Source organism: Rattus norvegicus, chromosome 6 (genome assembly GCF_036323735.1).
Source record: "Rattus norvegicus strain BN/NHsdMcwi chromosome 6, GRCr8, whole genome shotgun sequence".
Taxonomy (NCBI): Eukaryota; Metazoa; Chordata; class Mammalia; order Rodentia; family Muridae; genus Rattus; species Rattus norvegicus.
This window is the reverse complement of record NC_086024.1, coordinates 128,236,225-128,259,251: the sequence shown is the minus strand read 5'-3', so window position 1 is coordinate 128,259,251 and position 23,027 is coordinate 128,236,225. Positions and strand designations below refer to the sequence as shown.

Below are 23,027 nucleotides of genomic sequence, written 5' to 3'. Positions count from 1 at the left end.
CACTGTAGAGAGAAACGACTGCACCTGTACCTTTGCTTGTGATCAGCTCAATTCTGCTACTCGTACACAGTTCGGGACCTCTTGCCTAGGAAGTGGTGACGCACACAGTGGTCTTCACATATCAGTATGACTTAAGACGACACCCACAGACAGGCCCAGAGGCCAACCCAATTTAGCCAATCTGATTGAGATTCTCTTCCCAGCTGATTCCAGGCTGAGTCAAGTTGACAATTAAAGGCTACCCCATCACACCGTCCAATTTTGAACTAGTCAGTGGATCGGAATCCAAGGCTGAGGACAGAGCCCACTCGATCCCTGCCACTTTCCCAAGACACACACACCATAGAACACGACTGAACTGGGGACAAGCCTTCAACACGTGAGCCTTTGAGGGACACCGTGCTCTACAAGACAGCTAAGCGTTTCCCACTGGCTCTTGAGACAGTGGCTGCCCTCTTCCCACTACACAGGCAGGAAAAGTAAAACACATGGAAAATGAACTTGTCCGAAGGTTGCACAAGGGGCATCTGGGTTTAAATCCCTGCCTGACCTTCCTTACGCACCCTTTTGCTGTACCTTCTAGACTACTGGGTCCCAAGAGGATTGTGGGGTGCACAGTCCCCTTAGTGAAGGCAGCAAGGTGGAGGGTCCAAATGTCTTGGCTTCTCAGGCTGGCTCTCCTGTTCCCCTGCTTGTCCAGGAATCCCTTCTCCAGCCCCACTGAGATCCCCCCAGGGCCTTCCATCCTGACGCCTGCCACCGACCGACCAACTGCTTCTCACATCCTCCCTGGTGAAGAATTGTCACCTTGCTTCATATCTGCGCCCTTGTGGTTGGCTGGGGAGGGGGGCGGTGGGGGCGGGGGTAAGGTTAACCTCATTGTTGTCTTATATGGTCATTTAAATCTCCAAGGGCTTCCTCCAAGGGCCAAAAATAATCCAGAGACACAGCAGCTGTGTCCAGCACACAGAGAGGACCCGGCCATCTGCTTTGGTTCAGAGCCCTGTGTCTGTCTGTCACTTAGACTCTTTCTCCCGGCTTGCCCTCCATCCTCCTCACCGGCTCCAGCATGACCCGCTTCTCCTATGCAGAGTACTTTGCTCTGTTTCACTCTGGCTCTGCACCTTCCAGGTCCTCCTCTCCTCCCGAGAGCCCACCGGCCCGAGCACCCCTGGGCCTGTTCCAAGGGGTCATGCAGAAGTATAGCAGCAACCTGTTCAAGACCTCCCAGATGGCGTAAGTGACTCCCCACCTGGCCCCAAGACCACCCAGCTCACACCTCCAGCTGAGGCCGCAGGGGGGGGGTTAGCTTTGCAGCCCTAGATCCCCTTCCTGCTGCGTCTAGATTCTAGTGCTCCTACTGAGCTAGGCGTGGGGGCTGCAGCCTGATGCCCACTAGGAGTGGCATTCAGGCTGTGCTTGGGACTGACCTCAGATGTTTTCAGAGGTTGGGACCCTGCTGCTGGAGGAGTTCCATGGGACTCTGAATCTGGGGTTCCAGCAAGAGGGAGAGGTTCAAAGGACTGGTGTGTGTGTGTGTGTGTGTGTGTGTGTGTGTGTGTGTGTGTGTGTGTAGTTGACTTTCACTCCCATTCATCCTCCTTGTGTCTCCCCATACCACCTCCAGGGGTTCATCTGTGCACATCTAAGTCTCCACCCAGGACCCTTCATTTAAGGGCCAGGTGCCAAAGCCCAGAACTAATCGATTAACCGGGGCCAAGGGAGAGGGTTCTGCCTCGGGTATGGTGCCGATGGGATATTTGTGCCTCCCTCCTTGCTCTGGCTCAGAGTGGCCTTAAAAGCACTTAAAAGGGAAAAAGGGGGCCCTTTGCTGGTACCCCATTTCTGTGTGGCAGAGAGGAGGATACAGTTCTCATTCTCAGCCTCTCCAAGCCCTATGGGCACCACATTGTCCTTGGGACTTTGGGGTTGACAAAAAAAGAAAGTTCCAGTTCTAATCTGGGTACAACTGCCTATCCCTGCATGTCTGTCACAGGACACCCCACTCCCCCGCTCCTCCCCCACCGCCAGTCTCCCTTTTCTGCAAGGCAGGGTTGGGGAAGACAAAGCTGTCTCCCAAGGCCCTGTGCACCTTGCTTCTAGTCTTTGGTGGTTTAACATGCCTAGCAGCCTCTCCCTCTTTGAGGTGGGGACTTTGTCTCAGCTCCTGGGGAGGCTCTTAGTGTGTATGAGACACTGAGAGTCCCAGGATGTGTGAACCCCAGCTGGGGAGACCCATCTGGCTGGTGGGCCTGGACATCAAGTATTACATCGTGGGAACCTCTCCTCACCGAGGCCACAGGACCAGCCAGCCCATTCCCCTCCACTTCAGCCGTGGCCACATACCCCATGGGACCCTCCCTGAGACTGATGGAGGTTGGTCCTGTTGCTCCTGAGTGAATCTCAAGCGGGTGGCTATGATGGTGTTGATGGGCCTTCAGGATCTAGCTGGTCAGTCGCTTGTCCTTGTTGGGTCTCTGGCTTCACCCGTAGCTGCTATTAATAACCCAGAGGCTGAGAGGCAGGAGGAAGTGTTGCATGCTAGAGGAAGCAGCTGAGAGGGTTTGGGGGCTGGTCCTAGAGGTCCCCCTAAACCCATCCTAGCTCCTGATCCTAAGATCCTAGATAGTCATGGTCCCTACTGACTCGGTAGCAGGTGACAAAGGGAAAGAGGTCTCGGAGAACAGACAGACAAGGAAATAAATGGATAAGTGAGAAAAAATTGTCTTCAGTAAGCCAAACAAAGATGACCCCCACTGTGGCCTTGAAATCTTTTGACATTTAGAAGTTTTAAACTGTGAAGGATTCTAATTTATTAATCCTTCAACTATTGTCATTTTGCAGCAGCTGGGAGTAGGAATAATGGATTCGATGGGGAGATGGGGTGGCAGGAAGGCTGGGGGAATAGGGAGGGAGGGAGGGACCTTGGCAGGTCCTTGCCTTCGGGAGCTCTTGCAATCATTCAGCTAGCTGTGCATGGTATGAATCAGAGGGCCATCTTTTGGGAAGATTCCTCTGTAGTTAGCCAGTGTTAGCACTCTGTGCCCGAGTCTTCCTGGCAGAAGCAGTTTTGGGTGTGACATTAGCTTCAGCTCCAGAAAGGCGTGGGGGCTGCCAGATTCTCACACTAATTCGCTTGCATCCAATGATCTGGAGTACAAGCATTAGGCCCAGAACAAGCTGAACACTCGAGGAGAGACCCCAGAGCAGACACTGGCTCCTGCCCTCCAGTAGGTCCTGTTTGCCCTCAGGACCCAGGCCACCTGTCCTTGCCTCTGCCTACAGCTGAGAACTGGCTGCCGCTTGCTCTCACAGGGCTATGGACCCCGTGCTGAAGGCCATCAAGGAAGGGGATGAAGAAGCCTTGAAGGCCATGATCCAGGATGGGAAGAATCTTGCAGAGCCCAACAAGGAGGGCTGGCTGCCGCTTCACGAGGCTGCCTACTATGGCAAGCTGGGCTGCCTGAAAGTCCTGCAACGAGGTGAGGGCCAGCAGGGCACAGGGCTCTCTCTTGGTGGGGAGGGCAGGCTATGTAATGGCCTCCACAGACACAGTTAAAGTCACTGTGTTGCGGCGAGTGTGGGTGGGGTGGAGTGAAGAGTTGGGGCTGGGGGTAGGGGTGGGGTGGGGTGGACAGCCCTCTCTCTGTTCCCGCTCCTGCCCCTTGCTGCTGTCTCTCCATGCCTGTCAGTCAGGAAAACCCAATTCCTAGAAAAGAACAAGGGAAGAGCTAAGTTCTGGGACAGCCACTGCCAGTTTGTCCCAGAATGTTCCAGGGGCTGATTTGGTGTGGAAAGGCTCAGGCACAACTGTGCCTGTGCGCTGCCAAGGCTGTTCCCACCAACTGTGGGACCCTGGGCGAGCTCTGCCTCGTTTCCCAAGTCCATCTCTCTATTAGGTCAGATTAGGATTCATAATACCACCAGGCAGGTCACTCCGGCCATCGAATGGCCCCAACTCCCACCAACCACACCAGAGAAAAAGTTCCATGAGATGTGACCATTCTAACAGTGACTAAGGGGGCAAAGGAAAAATAGACACTTGAGGGCTAGGAGCTCAACCTCAGAAGGCTTCCCAGAGGAAGTGGCATCTAGTTCCATTTCTTTTCTTTTTTTTTTTTTTTTGGTTCTTTTTTTTTCCGGAGCTGGGGACCGAACCCAGGGTCTTGCGCTTCCTAGGCAAGCGCTCTGCCACTGAGCTAAATCCCCAGCCCCTAGTTCCATTTCTATAACTGAGAACCCAAGCGGGCCCTGGGGGATGAAATGAAAACAGGCTGGGCTTATTAGAATTCAGAGGAGGCAGTTCCATGCCTATCCTTGGAACTGCAAGGAAGTTGGAACACAGGTTTCCTGCTCTCCCCCAGCTTACCCAGGGACCATTGACCAGCGTACACTGCAGGAAGAGACAGCACTATACCTGGCTACGTGCAGAGAACACCTGGACTGCCTCCTGTCCCTGCTCCAGGCGGGGGCAGAGCCTGACATCTCTAACAAATCCAGGGAGACCCCACTTTACAAAGGTGAGTCCCTAGGCTGAGCCAGGAAGCCCAGAAGCAAATGGGCAGCTTTCGGATTGCTCCTATGAGTAGAACCCCTCCAAGAAGCATGGTGCATGCTAATTATGCTAATTAGATCTCGAGTTTACACATGGGATCACCCAACATATCCCACAGGTCAACATGCTGGGGTGGGGGGTGTCACTGAAGCCTTAAGTTGAAAAGATGGGGCACATGTCTGTGGTTTCCATCAAGCGTAGGCACACACTCAGACTACAAGCACGCAGGGCTTGGCAAGGGGCTGGGTGGGAATGTGTGGAGGGGGTGCTCATAGAGGGGTGTCTGGACTGAACCCCAGCAGGAAGGAACTTACCAGCCGGCTAAGCTTCTGGGGACAGCATGGGCAAAGGCCAGCTGGTAAGGGAGGGAGTGCATACCTCTGCTATGTCTATGTAAGCAGGAGCCTCCTGGCTAGCTCAGTACTAGCTCAAAGGTGTGCACTGGTTGCAACAGGCAGGTCCCGTGACAGTGGACAGGCGACCCATCACTATAGCTGGCACCTGTTGAGTGTTTATGTACCGGGGATGGTGTTTTCCTTAAGCCTGCCTATGCATCTCCACACCTGTGAGTGTTGCTAGCGTTCTCCTTTGATATGTAAGGACCAAAGGCGCACCTGTGATCTGGCATCCGGCACATATAATGCTCTGCAGCCAGTGAGGGCTGGAGAGCACTCAACAGGGAAGTGTCTTCTATAGGGCCCTTAGCTGTTACCTAGGACCTCAGCTGTCCCAAAGAGAGCTGTAGGGAGAATGCCAAATACCAGTCTAGTGGCTTGGCCTTGGATCTATTAGGTACCAAAGCCTCAGGCTCCTGGCTCCTGAGTGTGGCCTCCTGCGGACCCTCCCCTGAGCCTCCTTTAGGAAGGCTTTGCTGTGTGGTTTACAGAGAGAGGACTGGCGCTCATGAGGTGGAGAAAGAAGCCCATTGAAACACCACGGGCAGTTAGTTGCTCCCCCTGTTTGCCGTCCCCTCTCCAGGGAGGTTTCAAGAGGCATTAATTGGCTCGCATTCCTTGGTGACTCCAACGCCCTCTGTAGCTCCCCTCCTGAGAACTGTGGGCGAGAAGTTGAAGAGGAGGTTTGAGGAGGATGAGGAAGATGGGTTGTACTCAGAAGATAAAGCCAAGCTAAGTGAGCAGCAACCTTTGCTGTATAGATGTTTTCAGCCCTAGTGTCTGGTGTAACATTGAAAAGGATGATGAGTTAGGGACACTCTAGAACATTCCCGGGGACAGAGTCTCTGGACATGACTTCCTGGGTTTGAATCCCAGTTCTGACACTTAGTCTCTGTGTGACTCTGGGAAAGTCACTTGCCCTCTCTGTGCTTCACCTGCCTCATTTACAGACGTAGGTACTGACATTGGGTTCGTTCTTCAAGGGTAGTTGGAAGGATTAAACTATTGAACTGTCAAACCTTCAGGGCCACACTGACTGTTTTACATCTCCCGGGTTCAGCCTGTGAGCGCAAGAACGCGGAGGCCGTGAGGATATTGGTGCAATACAATGCAGACGCCAACCACCGCTGCAACAGGGGCTGGACGGCCCTGCATGAGTCTGTCTCACGCAATGACCTGGAGGTCATGGAGATCCTAGTGAGCGGCGGGGCCAAGGTGGAAGCCAAGAACGTCTACAGCATTACCCCCTTGTTTGTGGCTGCCCAGAGCGGGCAGCTGGAGGCCCTGAGGTTCCTGGCCAAGCATGGTGAGTGGTCACGAAGAACAGCTGCCAAGGACCTCAGAGGTCAGCTGGGAGGGAAAGTTGTGCTGGCTCATCTTGTGAGCGTCCTCTGATCCAGGGCCCTGCAGGGCTGTGTTGGGGATTCTGAGGCCAGGTTTGGGTTCAGTAGAGCTATGGTGAGGTGCTGCTAAGTACTTCCTGTCTGACCATCTCAGGTCCAGCTCAACATCCCCCTTTCACAAAAGAGGAATCTGAGGCCTAGAAAGGGGAAGTAACTTATCTGCAGAATTAGTTGTACAGCTCTCTAGATTCTTGGACTCTTGATGCCCAAACCACTACACATCGCACTGCTGGGCCAGAGAAGCCTCAGATGGAGATCACATCCTTGTTTTGCAGGTGATTAAAAACCAAGGACCAGGGTAGGAAAGTGATTTGTCCAAGATCACAGAGTAAGTCATCGATACACATGGGATTTGAACCCAGGACTCTGCTCCATTTTCCCATTTAAAAAAAAAACAACACAAAACCAAACCAAACAAACAAACAAAAAGACAAAACTTAACAGGAGAAACTAAAACCATACCACTTGATTCGTGATGTTCCAAGTAGCAAAGACTCAAAAACATGAATAAAAGATCCTGTGTACTTTGACAACCCCCCTCCAAGCTCTCCTGTGATTGACTTTCCCTCTTGATGGAATGAAGGCCCATTCTGAACACTGGAGAGGCTGAGGCTATGCAGAGGCTGTGCTGCAACAAATCGGTGAGGACCTACTGTGTGTCAGGCCTCCTGCTGAGCATAGACCTATGATGGACAGGGTGACCCAGGTGCTGTCCTCACCCCACTGTATACTTGAGGAGATCAAGGCTCAGACAGGTTAAGTGATTGCTCATTGAGAGCCTGGATTTGACCCGTGTCTGCCTCTCAGCTGAGGAGATTGACCCTGGGCCTGACTAAGGCTCTTAGCCAGGGATGACTGCAATGAACACTCTGACAACACAGTGGAGTCCTGGGGTTCAGGCCAGCAGCCATGCTGAGGGCAAGGGGGCACCGTGGGGGAGAGGAACCCTCTCTCCAGGCAGTCGCTCCATCCCCTGTTCCCTTCGTAGGAGGTTAGAGTCAGTTCCTATACAAATATTTTCCTTGTGTGAGCAGGCGGCTTTGCTGGCAAGCCTAGGCCTGCTGGGGAGCCTAGGCCTGAGGCCCAGAGGCTTGTTCCAGGTGTCCCTATACTGTCCCTCTGAGGGAAGGGCCAGCCTCTGCCCAGAGCTCTGTCCAGACAGCAGGGCCTTCTGAGCCTGGCACTGTGTTTTATCACCTCATTTACACCTTGTCCTAAACACGAGAGGGCAGGACCATGATTCTTGACTAAGAAACAGGTAAACCGAGGCTTCTAAAAGCTGCCAGAGGCCCCAGTGCTTGGGAATCATGAAACAAAAACTTTAATGGTTCTAATGGGCCCTCAAAGGCCTGTGCTCTTCTCACAAGGCCAGGCCAGTGCACTGCTGCTGAAAATGAAGTCCTCTGACAGGGTGAGATGAGTAGAAGGCTCTGAGAGCTGTGGTTGACACAAGCCTTTCATTTCAGGCTTTACCCTTCTACCTCAGCTCATTTGCATCTGCAGAGGGAAGCCTACTGCAGGGAAATCACGTGCATGGTTCCTTCTCTCCCTCCCTCTCCCTCCCTCCCTCCCTCCTTCTCCCCCCCATCTCTCTGTCTCTGTCTCTCTCTGTCTCTCTCTGTCTTTCTCTCTCTCTCTCTCTCTCTCTCTCTCTCTCTCTCTCTCTCTCTCTCCTTCCCCCCCCCCTCTCTGTCTCTCTGTCTCTCTGTCTCTCTCCATGAGATGCAGATGTAAAAGATCCAGGTGAGGGCAGGAAGCCGCTACCAGCCTTCAGTCCCCTTCCTATCAGCATGGCTCAATGTTTAGTTATTTTTTAATTTATTTTTATTATTTTTAAAAGTGTATGTGTATGTGTGTGTGCATGCATGTGTGTATGAGGGCATGTATGTGTATGTGTGTATGTGTGTGTGCATGTATGTGTATGTGTGTATGTATGTGCATGTATGTGTGTGTGTGTGTGTGTGTGCACGTGTATGATGTATGTATGAGTATAAGTACCCACAGAGATCAGGTCCACTAGAGCTGGAGTTACAGGTGGTTGTGAGCCACCGTGTGGGTACTGGGAACTGAGAAGCCAGTGTCCTCTGTAAGACATGTGCATGGTCTCCACCATTGAGCCATCTCTCCAGTCCCTGGGCAGTTCCTTAAGAGGATGTCAGAAGCCAGTTCTCTCCTGCTTCTGATGGAGAACAAAACCAACCCAGGACTGAGGATGCGGCTCAGTTGGCAGAGTGCTTACTGAGCATGCACAGAGCCTCGGGTCACTCTCCAGCACTGAATAAACCAGCACTGTGGTTCACACCTGTAATCCCAGCACTGTAAAGTTAGAGGCAGGAGGTTCAAAAGTTCAAGACCATCCTTGGATACACAGAGAATTCAAGGGGAGCCGAGGCTACATGAGAGGGTGCCTCAGACCAACCAAACAACCAACCACAACCGACCGTCACCCATCAGCCCCAAATCCAACTACCAGAGTCAGTAGGGTTTCCTTTAAGGAGTTTGTACTCAGCTGGAGCTGATGCTGCTGTCAGGCAGGGCACAGCCTAGACCCATAGTGAGGGCTGAAAGCCTCACTCCATCTTCTGACCATGTATTCAAGTTTGGCTTCACATCTGTGAGTGACTATCCGGGGTCCTTTCATGTCCCGTGTCCTGGTCTGTGATGAAAACTTGACCTCCCAAGGCTCCATATGGATTCAGAGAAACAGTGCAGGCGTGGCTTTGTGATAAGGAACCTACACTAGCTCTGATGTCTGAGGGATCCATGTGGATTCAGACAGTAGGCATGGCTGGGCACAACAGTGGTCAGCTGGGAGGTGCTCACCACATGGTGGCACTGAATTGCGGCAGAACCACCGATCATTCAATTCATGGCTCCACCCCTCCCTCTCCAGGTGCAGACATCAACACGCAGGCCAGCGACAGCGCGTCCGCCCTCTACGAGGCCTGCAAGAACGAGCATGAAGACGTGGTGGAGTTTCTTCTCTCGCAGGGCGCCGACGCTAACAAAGCCAACAAGGACGGCTTGCTTCCACTGCACGTTGCCTCCAAGAAGGGCAATTATAGGTCAGTCTGTAGCCCTCACCATGCACAGCACAGCTCTCTGGGGATGCCCAAGGAGGGCAGGGTGGGGCAGGGCACTTGCTCTCCATGGTCAACCCATAAAGTCTTTCCAAGGGCTTGCTGGGGCAGAGGTCATGATGGCCTCTGTTGTTCAGATGAGAAGGCTAGGGTAGACAGAGCATGAGTGACTGGTCCAAGGTCACACACTTGTAGGTAGCGGGAAGCCATATTCTTCAAACAATTCAGCTACAGAAATTCCACTTAGGGAGCAGAGAGGAGTATGAACTCCCGACTGCTTGTCACTTTCTTTCCTTCCTTCCTTCTTCCTTTCTTTCTTCCTTGCTTTCTTTCCTTCTTTCTGTTTCTTCTTCCCTTCCTTCCCTCCTTCTGTCCCTTCCTTCCCTCCTCTGTCCCTTCCTTCCCTCCTTCCCTCCCTTCCCTCCCTCCCTCCTTCCTTCCCTCCTTCTCTCCTTCCTTTCTTCCCTCCTTCCCTCCTTCCCTCCTTCCTTCCTTTTCCTTTCTTCCTTCCTTCCTTCTTTCCTTCCTTCTTTCCTTCCTTCCTTTCATTTTGTTTTTTGGTGGGTGGGAGAATGCAGAGATAACCGGAAGGGCAACCAGCAGTAGCTGAGGATGCCTACAGCAAGGGAGAAGGACCAGTCACCGGGCACTTCCCCACCCTTCATGCTCTAGAAGCAGTCTGTGGGGGGTGTGGGAGGAAGGCGTATATATTCGTATGTGCTCCCCCCCAAACACAGAGATGAACAGCCCACACACATTCATGATGTGATGAAAGGTCATTCAGACCTAAGCTCCATCGTAGCCTCCATAGAAGGCACCTGGTAAGGGTCAGAGCAGAACGCACTGGAGGCTGCCTGTATGGGCTCACACACTCCAAGCCCCTCCCAGGAGCATGGTCACTCCCCCTCTTCAGTAGCCTAACACTGGCCATGGCAGGAGATTATACTCCATGGAGTAAGCAGGGTAAGTATCTCTCTGGCACCTCCAACATCCCCCTTCATCCGAGAGCCAATTGCTACACCCACACTGTAGGATGCTTGGTGGGGCTGGTGTGTGTGTGTGTGTGTGCGCGCGCGCGTGTGTGTGTGTGCTGGTTGTTCTTGCAGACAGACACTGGTCATTTCTAAAGTGTGGACTCATTGCTGAGCTGTGGAACGGCCTCGTTTACAGAACAACAAACAGATCAGGTAGCTAAGAGCCTCGTGCCTCAGTGGGACCAATCCTACACCTGTGTAGTTCCCAGCCACAGACCCTGGCAAGCTTTCTTTTTATTTTAGGCAATTTTCACTAGTTTTTAAATACATCCCCCCACCCAGATGGTTTTCAAAGGAAACATTCACCACAGCGCTATAGTGAGACAGTAATTCACGGTTACGAGAAAACCCATGCCGCGTGCCCTGGAAAGTGCTCTAACTTTCCGGACTCTCAGAGAACAGATTATGTTCAGCATTGTCAGTAAGACAGGGGGCTGTATGGGGAAAGAGAGACAGCCATGGAAAATGAAGCCAAGGGCCCAGAAACCTACACTGTTCCCCAGAGCCCCGGACCTTCTTGTAAGCACACACAGCCGGTTTTGGAGGGCTATCCCGTGAAGGGTTAAAGTTGGATTCCCAGCAGCCCCTGCCACCTGGCTGGGCCACTGCTCTTTGCTTGCACCCTGGACGTGTGGCATCAGAGGTCTTCCCCAGGCTGGCCTCCCGCAGGCTGAGCAGGGATTTGATGTGACATTCCATAGGCATTCAGCCACCTGCCAAAACACTCAGCCTACCCAGGGCCCAGAGAGCGGAGAGCGCAGCGCCGGGAGCCTGAGGCATTTGCCAGATGTGCCTGCTCTTCAGCACACTGGGTGGGGCGGACTGGGGTGTGGCTGAAAGAGGAACCTAGGATCCCATCCCTTAGGCACATTTTCTGTCCTCCATTTCCAGTGTCCTGTAGAAGAACAGGTAGATTTCCAAAGACCCTGTGATCTGGACAAGAATGTGGCCAAGGGCCCCTGAGGGCAGGGGCTCCTGACCCTGACTGTCCAACCCTGATTCAGGCCCCAACTTAGATAATAGCCCTGGCCTGGGGCGGGGTGCCAGGATTTCCACATGGTGCCTGAGTGAGTTCCAGGAACTTAGCACCTCTCTCATGGTCAAGGGTCAGGCCAACATGGTCTCTTGACTAAGGTCTCCTCTAGCTTGGTGCAGCAGGACAAGGTCTGCTGTCACTGCTCAGGACTTGGACTTCTGCTTTCTAACAGCCTACTGTGTGCATATTCAAAGAAAGTGAGAGGTGCTAGCCTCAAAACCAGGCTTGGCAAGTGAGACGGAGTGGTTCTGCTTTGCCTTGTGGGTGCAAGTCCACCCCCCCCTGCTGGGATATATGAAGAATACAAGAAGAAAAAGGGCTCAGTTGGGAGGGGTCACTTCTGAATTAAAGGAGGTGACTGTGAAGAACACTTTTAAAGGACGCCTGGCATACAGTCGGTGCTCGGTGACATATTTATTGTCACTGTCACTAGTATACCTCACTGTAATATGATGTGTGTGTGTGTGTGTGTGTGTGTGTGTGTGTGTGTGTTGTGTGTGTGTGTTTCAGAGAGGTTAGAGGCACGTGGGAGATGGCCCCGCATTAGGCTGTTGTCACCAGGTCCATGTGATTCTGAGATCTGATGCTTCCTCATTACCTATTCTGTACCCAGAATTCCCTGTGCTCTCATACTAATGGCATCTAGCTTGAACCCCTACTCACTGCTCCTGGGCTGGGTTAAGTTAAGGCATCAGCACTATGTCAGTCAGGCATCATGGTAAGACCATATAATTAGGGTCTTCGTTGGGATCCCAGCTCAAGGGCCGGGAGAGCCTGAGGGGACCTAGAATGATGTCCTAAGTCAGAGGCCGCCAAACAGTCTCTGATGTCATCCTAGATACTGCAGGGGGCCTCCCAGTAACCGTCCTGGGCTGGGTCTGTTTGGCTTTTGGGGGAAGTCAGCTCATCCTAACCTATTTCTTGGAGTCACCTGCTTACTTTCTGCCCTCTGTCCCACAAAATGATCTGCTAGAAAAGAGTCTTCTGCATGATGGGCTGTCCACTCAGGCACTCTCCATGGCTAGAAGTGAAAGACCTAAGCCAGGCACAGTGGCATATGTCTGTAATGTCAGCACTTGGGAGGTAGAGGCAGGGAGACCAGAAGTCCAAGGTCATTCATGCCTCTGTATGGGACTGAGGCCATCCCGGACCACAAGAGATCATGACTCAAACAGATAAAAGAAAAAGAGAATTCTGCCCTGGTGTGCTGCCCGCCTTGATTCAGAGCCAGTTGCTCTGAATCACTCCAGCCCTGGGTCTCTGTTTCACCCTGTATAAAATGGCAGCATCGTCCCTATGTCTGTCAGAGATGGCCAGCACAGCACACTGACCCTTGATGGCTAGATCCTAGAGGAGAAGTGCAATAGCCTGGCCCAATGATGCACTAAGCCCCTGACTTTATGCTTCTGGGACTTGGGGCAGAGACTGTCAAATTCCCACATTTCTGCTCCTTTCCGTGGTCTGGCCAAGGAGACCAGCTGGGGCCTGCAGAGGTCCCAGCCCATGGGCCAGCCGCCCAGCCCACCCCTGTCCCCGTTCTTTCTCGTGCTCGAGCACGTCACGGATGTTACCCTGCATTTGTTGGTCATGGCGGTGGTCCAGGGGCCCCAGCCCTGCTTTTGACCAGCACCTCTGAAGAGGAGGTCAAGCCCCTGGAGCCTGCACAAATAGAAATTAGGAGGCAATTAGCTCCCCTGGGTGTGTGAATTTCCTTTTGAAGTTTCAGAGGCAGATCTTAGCCAAACTCAGAATCGCTAAATGCAATAATGTTGTCCCCGGAGATTCCAGCAGGAGGTCGCTGGCATCCTGGTTCCAGGAAGTTAGAGGCAAGAAGAGTGTCAGGAGTCAAGAGACATAGGAACTGGGCTGGTGGTGGCACCTGCTTCCCCCTCCTCCTTCCTTGACATGGCCTCCTCCTTAGAGAACCATAGGAGGCTGTGAGGTCACCTGTCAGCAGGGCTTGGATGGATTAGTGCCTGAAATCAACAGTGTGAGCTGAGCGCTTGTTCTGGAAGGCAGCAGGGATCCAGGGGATGAGAGCCAAGATGAGGAGTCCTAGGGTCAGGAGCTGAGATGAGGGGTCCTGGGGTCAAACCCCTAGAGCTATTCCATGACCTCCTATTTGTCACTGGTTTTCTGAGCCCCGTCTGCTAAAAAGATAGACACAGCTTGCTCTGGGTACGCCATGGGGTCTACACCGAGGGCAAAAATGGGCCAGGCAGGTTGACAACACTGTGAAAATTGCAAAACCCCATGACCTATCAGCTGTCACCCTGATTGCTACACCAGAAGTCGGAGAGTAGTTAAGAGCGTGGCCAATGGGATCGGACAATCTGAACTCAAATCTTGTTGTTCCCACTTCCTGGCTGTGTATCCTTGGGAAGTCACGCACCTATCCTGAGCTTCCTCATCTGTAATTCGAATACAATCGCCAAGAGTCACTCAGGAGAACTGTGAAGGTTAATAGGTGAAGTGCTGAGATCAGTGCCTAGTCCCACAGTCAGGAGCCAGAGCCGTGGGAGCTCCAGCCTCAGCAGTGGCTGGCCGGAGCTCTCCATGTCAAAACTGGGCCGAGGGGCCGGAGAAGCTGGAATTATACATTCAGGAAAAACAAACAAAAACAACTGCATCTTGTAGGAGAGGAGAGAAGGAGCCACATAGGCACAGTAGGTGAATGGGTCTGGGTTGAGACGTTTCCTCTTCCCTTCCCTCACCATGCCTAGAGGTTCCACCAGATGCCAGAGCATCGAGATGGGGAGGAAAGACAATTCAGCCCCCGAGTGCCCCTCCCAGCAAGTTCCTTAACCTTTCCAAGCCTCAATTGTTCTCATCTGTAGAGTGGGGGTAAAAAGACTTGCTTTACGGGCTCTCATAGCAACAAAATCAAATCCTCAGGTGTTTCTTCTCTAACAGGGCAAGGATTGGCGCCAGATTTCAGTATCCAACTCTATCTGCTACCTCCCACAGAGAGTAGAATGGGCCTTCACTGAGTGTGAGGGACTTCCTGTCACCTTCTCCAGAATCCTGAGAGCTGGTCTTTCTTAATAGTGGATCAGTAATTTGTCTGCATGCATGGCCATACACCATGGGGGATGGTCGATGCCGGTGGTTTGCCAGAAGAGGGCTTCAGATCCTCTGGAACCTTAGTTACAAATCGTGGTGGTTGTGAGGCTCCCTGTAGGTGCTGGGTCCTCTGGAAGATCATCCAGAGCTCTTGATCCCTGAGCCATCTTTCTATCCCCATGCATCCTTTATGTACTGGGGAGTGGGTCCACGTGAGATGCTTGAAATCGCCAATCTGAGGTTTTTCAGAACGCACCAGCCAGTTCCAACCTTTTCCTGCTAAGCAGGATTGGCCTCTGGGCGCCCTCTGCTGGCCGCGTCGTGCCCATGAGTCCCGTCTCCTGACCTACTCGTGCTCGTCCTCTTACAGAATAGTGCAGATGCTGTTGCCTGTGACCAGCCGCACGCGCGTGCGCCGTAGCGGCATCAGCCCGCTGCACCTGGCGGCCGAGCGCAACCACGACGCGGTGCTGGAGGCGCTGCTGGCCGCGCGCTTCGACGTGAACACGCCTCTGGCTCCCGAGCGCGCGCGCCTCTACGAGGACCGCCGCACTTCAGCGCTCTACTTCGCCGTGGTCAACAACAATGTGTACGCCACGGAGTTGTTGCTGCTGGCGGGCGCCGACCCCAACCGCGACGTCATCAGCCCCCTGCTCGTGGCCATCCGCCACGGCTGCCTGCGCACCATGCAGCTGCTGTTGGACCATGGTGCAAACATCGACGCCTACATCGCCACTCACCCCACTGCCTTCCCGGCCACCATCATGTTTGCCATGAAGTGCCTTTCGTTACTCAAGTTCCTCATGGACCTCGGTTGCGATGGCGAGCCCTGCTTTTCCTGCCTGTATGGCAACGGGCCACACCCACCTGCCCCACGATCCGGCCGCTTCAACGACGCGCCCGTGGACGACAAGGCACCCAGCGTGGTGCAGGTGCATGGAGGGAGGGTACAGGAGGGTTTCAGGGAAGGTAGGGTAGGGTGATAACCGTACTTAGGAAGCAAGTTGGGTGAGCGGTTATGCCCTAGGAGGGCCGTGGTGGAGAATGAACCCTTGAACGTTTATCAGAGGCAGACTCCATGGCTCATACAATGATTCAGTCCTCGTTTTGATTTGGGAACCCTTAAGGAACCCACAGTGGGGTAAGAGATTGGCTGGAGAGGCGGGAACTCTGCAAAACTTCAGGGCCAGTCGCCTGTGTCAGATCTTCAGTGGACAGGAAGGGGACAGCAGAGCAGGTCAGGAAGACTCCTAGGACACAGGACAACCAGGCATGTGATGTAGGCCTGTTGTAAGTCGGGTACTCCGAGATACAGAGGCAGGAGGGTTGCAAGTTTGAGGCCAGCCCAGGCTGCAGAGTAGGCTAAAGGTCATCTTTAACAACTTAATGAGGACGGACCTGTCTCAGAATAAAAAAGCAGAGGAGAGCCTGAAGAGACAGCTCTGCCGTGAAGAACGCGTATTGCTCTCACAGGAAACTGGTTTCGGGTTCTTAGCAACACCAGGATTGGCTCATACCTACCTGTGACTCCGGCTCTAATGTAACCCCTCCCCTTGGCCTGTGGGGCCACCCACACTCATACACACACACACACACACACACACACACACACACACACACACACACACCCCAAATATATATATATTAAAAATAAAATAACTCTTAAATAAAATATACTATAAGAAAGGACCAGGGCTTGGATCAGTCACAGAACACTGAGGATGCCATAGTTAATCCTCAGTTAAAAAAAAAAAAAGCCAGCATTTAAAATGTAAATGAAGCTAGAAACTACTAGAAACACTTTGTTGTTAAAGGTCGTTTTCTTGCCTAGCAACCACCAGGCAAGGCTTGTCTACTGCATACAAAGCATTCATGTTCCTAAAATTCTCCTTGGAGTGGAATGCCATAGACCCCATTTACGGACAAGGAAATGGAAACGCAGAGAAGCGATGGGGCCAGCCCAACTTGTCCGTCTTGCATGTCAGGTAGTAGATGCCAGTGCCCAGAGGGGCTCTTGCTGAGGGGAGGGGTTTGTAGACGGGAACCTTTCAGGCCTTAGACACCTATCCCACACCTCTCGGACCTCACCTGAAAGAGTGGTGTGCTCCTATTCCAGTTCTGTGAGTTCCTGTCGGCCCCGGAAGTGAGCCGCTGGGCGGGACCCATCATCGATGTCCTTCTGGACTATGTCGGCAACGTGCAGCTGTGCTCCCGGCTGAAGGAGCACATCGACAGCTTTGAGGACTGGGCTGTCATCAAGGAGAAGGCAGGTAGGGCTGTGACTGCTGCTACCAGCATATCTTCTGCCCCACAGAGACCCAGACCTCAGGCAGTGCGACCCGTACCTGCACAGGCTGTGCGTGGCCGTGCTACGCAGTATTCTCGCAATGTGTTGATCCTTCCCCTGGGATGGTAGCCACAGGGCCTCAGAGAGATCATGTCATCTGGGCCACAGTCGTGTAGCTAGGAGGTTGCAGGCTGGGTACCACCCAGGTCTGATCGCATGTTAGTCCCTACATCAATTGGTTTGACGTAATCCTGGCATCCCGAAGGAACTCTGGATCAACTGCCTGCATTTTGGGGTTGCTGACATATGGGGGCACCTGAGGAGTGGAACGGCAGGCGGAGGAGTGGAGGGTGACCTAGGGTATTTGCCACTGAGGAATGCTCATGAAGCACCCAGATCTCACCCAGAGGACAGCTCCTGACTCCACAGGGCCACGCAGATCTGGAGTCTGTGTCCCCACCGGAGCAGCCCAAGCCCTTGTAGCCTTTGTAGGGACACTCAAGGTGGCTGTGAGGATGGACTGTCACCCCTGAACAGAGGAAGAAGGCAGGCTCACCACCCAAACCCTTCCAGCCCTCGGAAGGTGAAGCCTAGCTAGCTTGAGCCCTAACTACTACAGGATCTTCCCCTGGCAGGGATCAGGGTGAACAGTTCTCAGTTGATGCCTTTGACTAAGTTAGTGGGCAGCAGCAGGGGACGGTTGTTGTCTGTGTACCACCCACTCCGGCACTGCTCTATTCTTCACTAACAGATCAGTCATTGGCTGCTGCTACCACGGTCCCTGGCCACTAGAGGGTGGAGAAGTCCACGCCCAAATGTGGGCCCCACCGTTCTGTCTTTGCTCCTGCTCTTTTTAGAAAGGGGTCACCTCTCACAAGTAGACTCCCTCCCAAGGACAGAGAACTGTAGTAAGTACTTGTGAACAGATGATACACCGTTCTGAAGCCTGCCTTGATTACTTTAAGGCAGAGGTTTTCAAGCTTCCTCATGCTGCGACCCTTCAATACAGTTCCTCATGTCGGGGTGACCCCCCACCCATAAACTTATTTGTACAGCTACTTCCTAGCTTTGGTTTTGCTGCTGTTAGGAATCAACCCACAGGTTGAGAACTGCTTTAAAGTCACCCTCCTCTGGCCAGCTCCCCAGCTTCTAGGTGCTCAGAAGATGACATTATCATTCCGGGGAGAAAGCAGGCTAGCCAGTCCCCAGGTTCTCTGTGTCTTGTGCCACATAGCAGTGGTCTTTACTTCCCTCCCCTCAGTAAAGGGCCTTCCTGGAGCAAGGCTGAGGCCTCCTGCCCTGAGTGGCAGGGACAGAAACACCAGGGTTGTGGGTGTGCGATTGGGGGTGTGGTCTCCTGTGCTCTCCTGTGGGTATGGGATTGGGGATGTGGCCTCCTCTGCTCTCCTGTGGATGTGGGATTGGAGGTGTGGCCTCCTCTGCTCTCCTGTGGGTGTGGGACTAGGGGTATGGTCTCCTCTGCTCTCCTGTGAGTGTGTGATTGGGGGTGTGGCCTTCTCTGCTCTCCTGTGGCTGTAGGATTGGGTGTGTGGTCTCCTCTGCTCTCCACTCTATTTTGCTTTCCTCTCACTTCCTTGCCAGTGGCCTCTTTTTTTTTTTTTTTTTTTTTTGGTTCTTTTTTTTCGGAGCTGGGGACCGAACCCAGGGCCTTGCGCTTCCTAGGTAAGCGCTCTAACCACTGAGCTAAATCCCCAGCCCCGCCAGTGGCCTCTTAAGCTAGGCAGGCACTTGCCATCTTCCTCACTGGGAATGCATTGGCCTCAGTCCCTCACCAGGAACATTCCTCATGGCTCCTCTCTACATCCTCCAGATGGCCCCTCTGCATCTGTGGTCCAGCATGTGTTTTTTGAATGGACTGATGGATGGACGGATGGACAGATGGATAGATGTGTAAATGAATGGCAGCATGTTTTAGTTTGACAAACTACTTCCTGTGCCCAAATAAATTACCCTATTTCCGAATATCCCTTTACCTCTGTTTACTCCACCTCCTGACTGAGCAAACACCACAGCATAAGGTACTCCAGGGGTCTCTGGGAACAATTAAGCAGCAGGCTACAGCCTTCAGGGAGTTCTCCAGCCCTACTGCCAGGTTTTGCCCACTTCATCCGGCTTCCCAGTGACAGCAGGAGCCCGGGAAGTGGATGAGGCTTTTACCCTGATCACCTTGGGCTGTGCTAATCCACACAGATGAAGGTATAAAAGAGGCACAATGCCAGTCCCAGTTTTGGGGACTGAGCAGCAGGCACCCCTATCCAACTGTGCGTCTGCCATTTCTCCTCCTCCTAGAACCTCCAAGACCTCTGGCTCACCTCTGCCGGCTGCGGGTTCGGAAGGCCATAGGGAAATACCGGATAAAACTCCTGGACACACTGCCCCTCCCGGGCAGGCTAATCAGATACCTGAAATACGAGAATACACAGTAACCAGCCTGGAGAGAAGGTGTGGCCTTCAGACTGTTTCCTCGACACCCCAGGCGGCCTGCCTCCAGGCCCCGCTGGGGTCAGAACAAGTGTGGTCCTCCTGGGTCTCTACTAGAGCTTCGCTGGAAGTAAGAGCCGATGTGCGGAGTGGAGATGGCGCCTCAGCTTTCAAACTGTTCTGTGGATGGCAGACCTGCTCTCCTGGCCGTAGCCAGGGACCGTCAACCTGGGGTCAGGGAAGAGCTGCTCTGGGCAAGGTGGCCCAGGCAGGAATCTTGGCCTCACGCTGGAGAACTTCTAGGAATGAGTTCACCTAGGGATCCTCACTGGACTCTGAGCTTTCAGGCTGGGAGGGGGAGCCCCGCCTGAGTACATCATTGAGTACAATAAACATTGTATACGGAATTTTTGCCCTGTGAAGTTCCTGCCCTTCACATGCTCCGGACTGAGGTCCTCAGCCCTGCTCCTGGCAGGAGTAGGGGTTAGGCAGGGGGAGCGGGGTACAGGACCTCTGAAAATATCACCTTTGTGGGGCTCTGAAAGACTCCTGAGGGTGTGTCCTCATGGACCAGGAGAGATGAAGTTGGTTTTCTACTGATTCGGTTGCCATGGAAACCAGAGCTTCATCACTAGCTAGAGGCCTATGCTCACAGGTCACAGGCCTTTGGTACCTGGGTTATCTTCCACCCTTCATGACTTGCCTTCTCACTCCTCTTCTGCTATAGAAGTTAAAAGAATGAGAAAAGCAACCCAGAACTGGAGAGGGCTAGGGCAAGTACAGAAACCCTGGCTACCACGTTCCCATGAAACGAGCAAGGCAGGCACAGACATCCTGTTTGCAGGTCATGCAGGTGAGCACTGAGGCCCGGCACTGTCATTACTGCTGTTCGAGGGCCTCTGGGACCCAGAAGCTGAGGCCCGCACGCACTGTTTTTCATGGGAGTTCTTCAGTGTTCTCCCTGCATGCAGTGAAACTGGCTCCCAGGCCAGGTTCAGCACCAACAGAGCAGGCTCCCTTGTTGAAAGCTTGCACTTAGCCTAGCCTAGCCTAGCCTAGCCTAGCCTAGCCTAGCCTAGCCTAGCCTCTTACTCCGAGGGTCTTCAGCAAGGGTCATTTCTGACCTTTCAGAGTGCAAGCAGCTGGATGGGTAGAGGCACAATGGCTAAGGCGGACTCTGGCTTTCTCTTCTGGGACTCAGTTTCTTTGTCTGTATAGTGGGCTGGATGGTTCCTGATGCCCTTGCTGCCTCTGGCAGCCCTAATTTTCACGAGTAGATCCTAGTGTTTATAGGAAAAGAAAAAGAACTCTAGGCTCAGAAGGGCTAAGCAGCATCGTGTCCACACCATCAAGGTCCCGATGAGATGGAGGAGGGGAAGGAACTTGCCTGAGCACACATGGCAAAGTCCCTGCAGGATTCGTTGCAGCTTTGTGCTTGGCTGCCGTCCCTCCACGTTTTATTGGAGGAAGTCTGGAGGGAAGCTTGCATCCTCTCTCCTGGAGATGCATACCCTCGAAGGTAAAGAGGAGGCTGCTAAGGGTGGTTCAGCTCAAGGTTCCCTGCTTGCATTTAACCAGGAAGTAAAGCTATCAGAAGGGAGGCTCTTTGGTCTATGCGCTGTTTGGGATACAGACAGGTGGATGGGTTATAACACTCCAAGGCCCCCATTCAACCTAGAGTCCTACCAGGCAGCAGTTACACATCCTCCAACCTGAGAAACACGGGTGTTGGGCCAGGTAGTTGCCCAAGGGACTCTCTAGGCAGAGGGATGGGAGTGGAGTTCAGCTACCACACTCGGTAGTCACTGTCTATCTGGTGTCAGACACCCTGGCCTGCACAGCACCAAGTTCCACCTTGAGCTTTCATAGATCTCTGCTTCTGTCTGCTCACAGCCCAGATACTGAGTCTGACCTGCAGCCTGCCCCAGTGGCCAGTGCTGATTGGTCAGTGCTTGGGGTTGCCTCAACATGAAGGGTTGTATTAAAGGGTCTCAGAGTTAGGAAGGTTGAGAGCCAGCCACTGCATTAAAGCCTTCTGCCTTTATTGTTTAAATTTATTATATTTATGAGTGTGAGATCGTATGAGTTTATTTACACCGTGTGTGTAGTTTCCTATGGAGCCCAGAGAGTGTCAGATCGCTTGGTGTCAGATTATGGACATCTAAGCCTTCAGCGGTGGAGGCTGGAAACCAAACCTGGGGTTTCTGTAAGAACAGTGAGTGCTCTTAACTACTGAACCATCTCTCCAGTCCCAGCGTCTGCTTTTAAATGAAAAGTCTTCTGGCTTTTAAAGGGATGGATCTGCAGGTGCCACTGGGGAAGCCAAGCCCCAGCAGGAAAACACTGGTTTAGGACCAGGACTCAGACAGGGCGGGACTCAGCGGCACCTGAGAATACGTGACTCTAAGAGTGGCATGGTGGGACAGTATGGTGTCCAAGGCGCCCATGGCAGTGAGCAGCTTGAAGTGTGACTTTCTAATCTGCCAGCGTGGAAGGACCTCCAGGTGCCTAAGTGTTGGAGGCAACATCATGTAATAAGGAGGGATCAGACTCTTATCTATAAACAGCCCATGTAGCAAATCTGTGACCAATCTCACTTTTGGGGTGAGGGGATCTCAGTGCAGACAAGTATCTTGAGTAGTCGGTGGTAGGACTGGGGTGTTGAGCTCCCCTGTTACACAGTCTGGAGGAGCTGAGAACCATTGCAGTGGGTTCAGACGGTCCTTGTGATGATGCTTTGGGGTAAAAGAGGGCATGCACCTGCTTCTGAGCCCTCAGTGATCTCTGAGACCAAGCGTAGGCTAAGGGTGTGCCCCTCCCACATGCCAGAAAACGACTTAGGACAACCCTGTCATGTCAGTATCTTTGATTCTGAAATCTTCTGATGCCTCTAGACAGAAAGCTCCAGAATACTGCCCACATCTCCTTGGCCAACTGGCTCTGCTGGTGGACTCCCTGTTCTGGTGGGTCTTGGGGGAAAGATAGGCTAGAAGAGAAGGGCCATGTGCAGCCTCTAATCCTGGATGCCAGGTTAGCAAAGGGCCATTTCGGAGGCAGGCCACGAGGGAGACAGCCAGTGCAAAAGATATCAGCACACTTGATGGAATCCCGTGGGGGCAGCAGAGGCTTGCCCAGTGCGGGGCCTGGCTGTAGAGAGCATGGTTTGATAGACGGTGTAACCCAGCCTCATTAGAGGGTGCCTAGACCTGTGCTGATCAGGAAACCTTGCTGTCTGAGAACTTCCTCCTACTGCGTGCTTCTCTCCAGCCACGGGCAGCATTTCATTGGCGTGGCTGAGTGAAATCACAATATGATGGGAGTTAGTCAGAGACTGCAGCTTTGGCGCTTGGGAGTTCTGGAATGTGGACATAGAATCACTGTTCATGCTCAAAAGGAACGGTTTAGTCAAACCACCTGTCTTGGTCACATGCAACTGAAATCCCATTTGTCCTGGTTTTATCTCTGACCGGGATTGGACATGGCCACACTGGCACAGCCAGGCACACCGAAATCCTAGCTCTGCCTCCCTGGTCCAGAGCGTCATGAACCATGGGGGTCCAGACTTGGCCTATCTCTTCCTTCAGATGCCTGGACAGAGCGTCCTTTCCCCAGGTCTTCCCGGATCCATCCTCACCTCTTTTCTAGGAACTGAGCTGTGCTCCCCAGCCCCTACCTCTGACACCTTAGGCCGCTCCCACCTGTAGCTCTTCTCTATACTGACCCTGCATCGGG

The 23,027-nt window shown here is 53.0% G+C and overlaps 1 protein-coding gene across 5 annotated transcripts in view; it reads left to right on the top strand.

Annotated features, from left to right (window-relative positions):
• Nucleotides 1-19,702, top strand: part of Asb2 (ankyrin repeat and SOCS box-containing 2) — a 36,284-nt gene extending 16,582 nt beyond the window's left edge. The window contains exons 3-10 of one of the 5 annotated variants that reach the window (XR_593075.3): nt 1,132-1,236; nt 3,316-3,482; nt 4,365-4,520; nt 6,011-6,256; nt 9,247-9,418; nt 14,937-15,498; nt 16,398-16,551; nt 16,683-16,819. Coding sequence is in view for 4 of the 5 variants with exons in the window: in XM_063261766.1 (XP_063117836.1) it covers nt 1,132-1,236; nt 3,316-3,482; nt 4,365-4,520; nt 6,011-6,256; nt 9,247-9,418; nt 14,937-15,498; nt 16,683-16,982 (1,708 nt within the window). In the remaining variant the exon portion in view is untranslated. Of the gene's footprint in view, nt 1-1,131; nt 1,237-1,627; nt 2,377-3,315; nt 3,483-4,364; nt 4,521-6,010; nt 6,257-9,246; nt 9,419-14,936; nt 15,499-16,397; nt 16,552-16,682; nt 18,837-19,163 lie in introns of those variants that run through there. The other 4 variants (NM_001011984.1, XM_039112072.2, XM_063261766.1 and 1 more) reach the window with 4 other exon arrangements.
• The last annotated feature ends 3,325 nt before the right edge of the window (nt 19,703-23,027 follow it).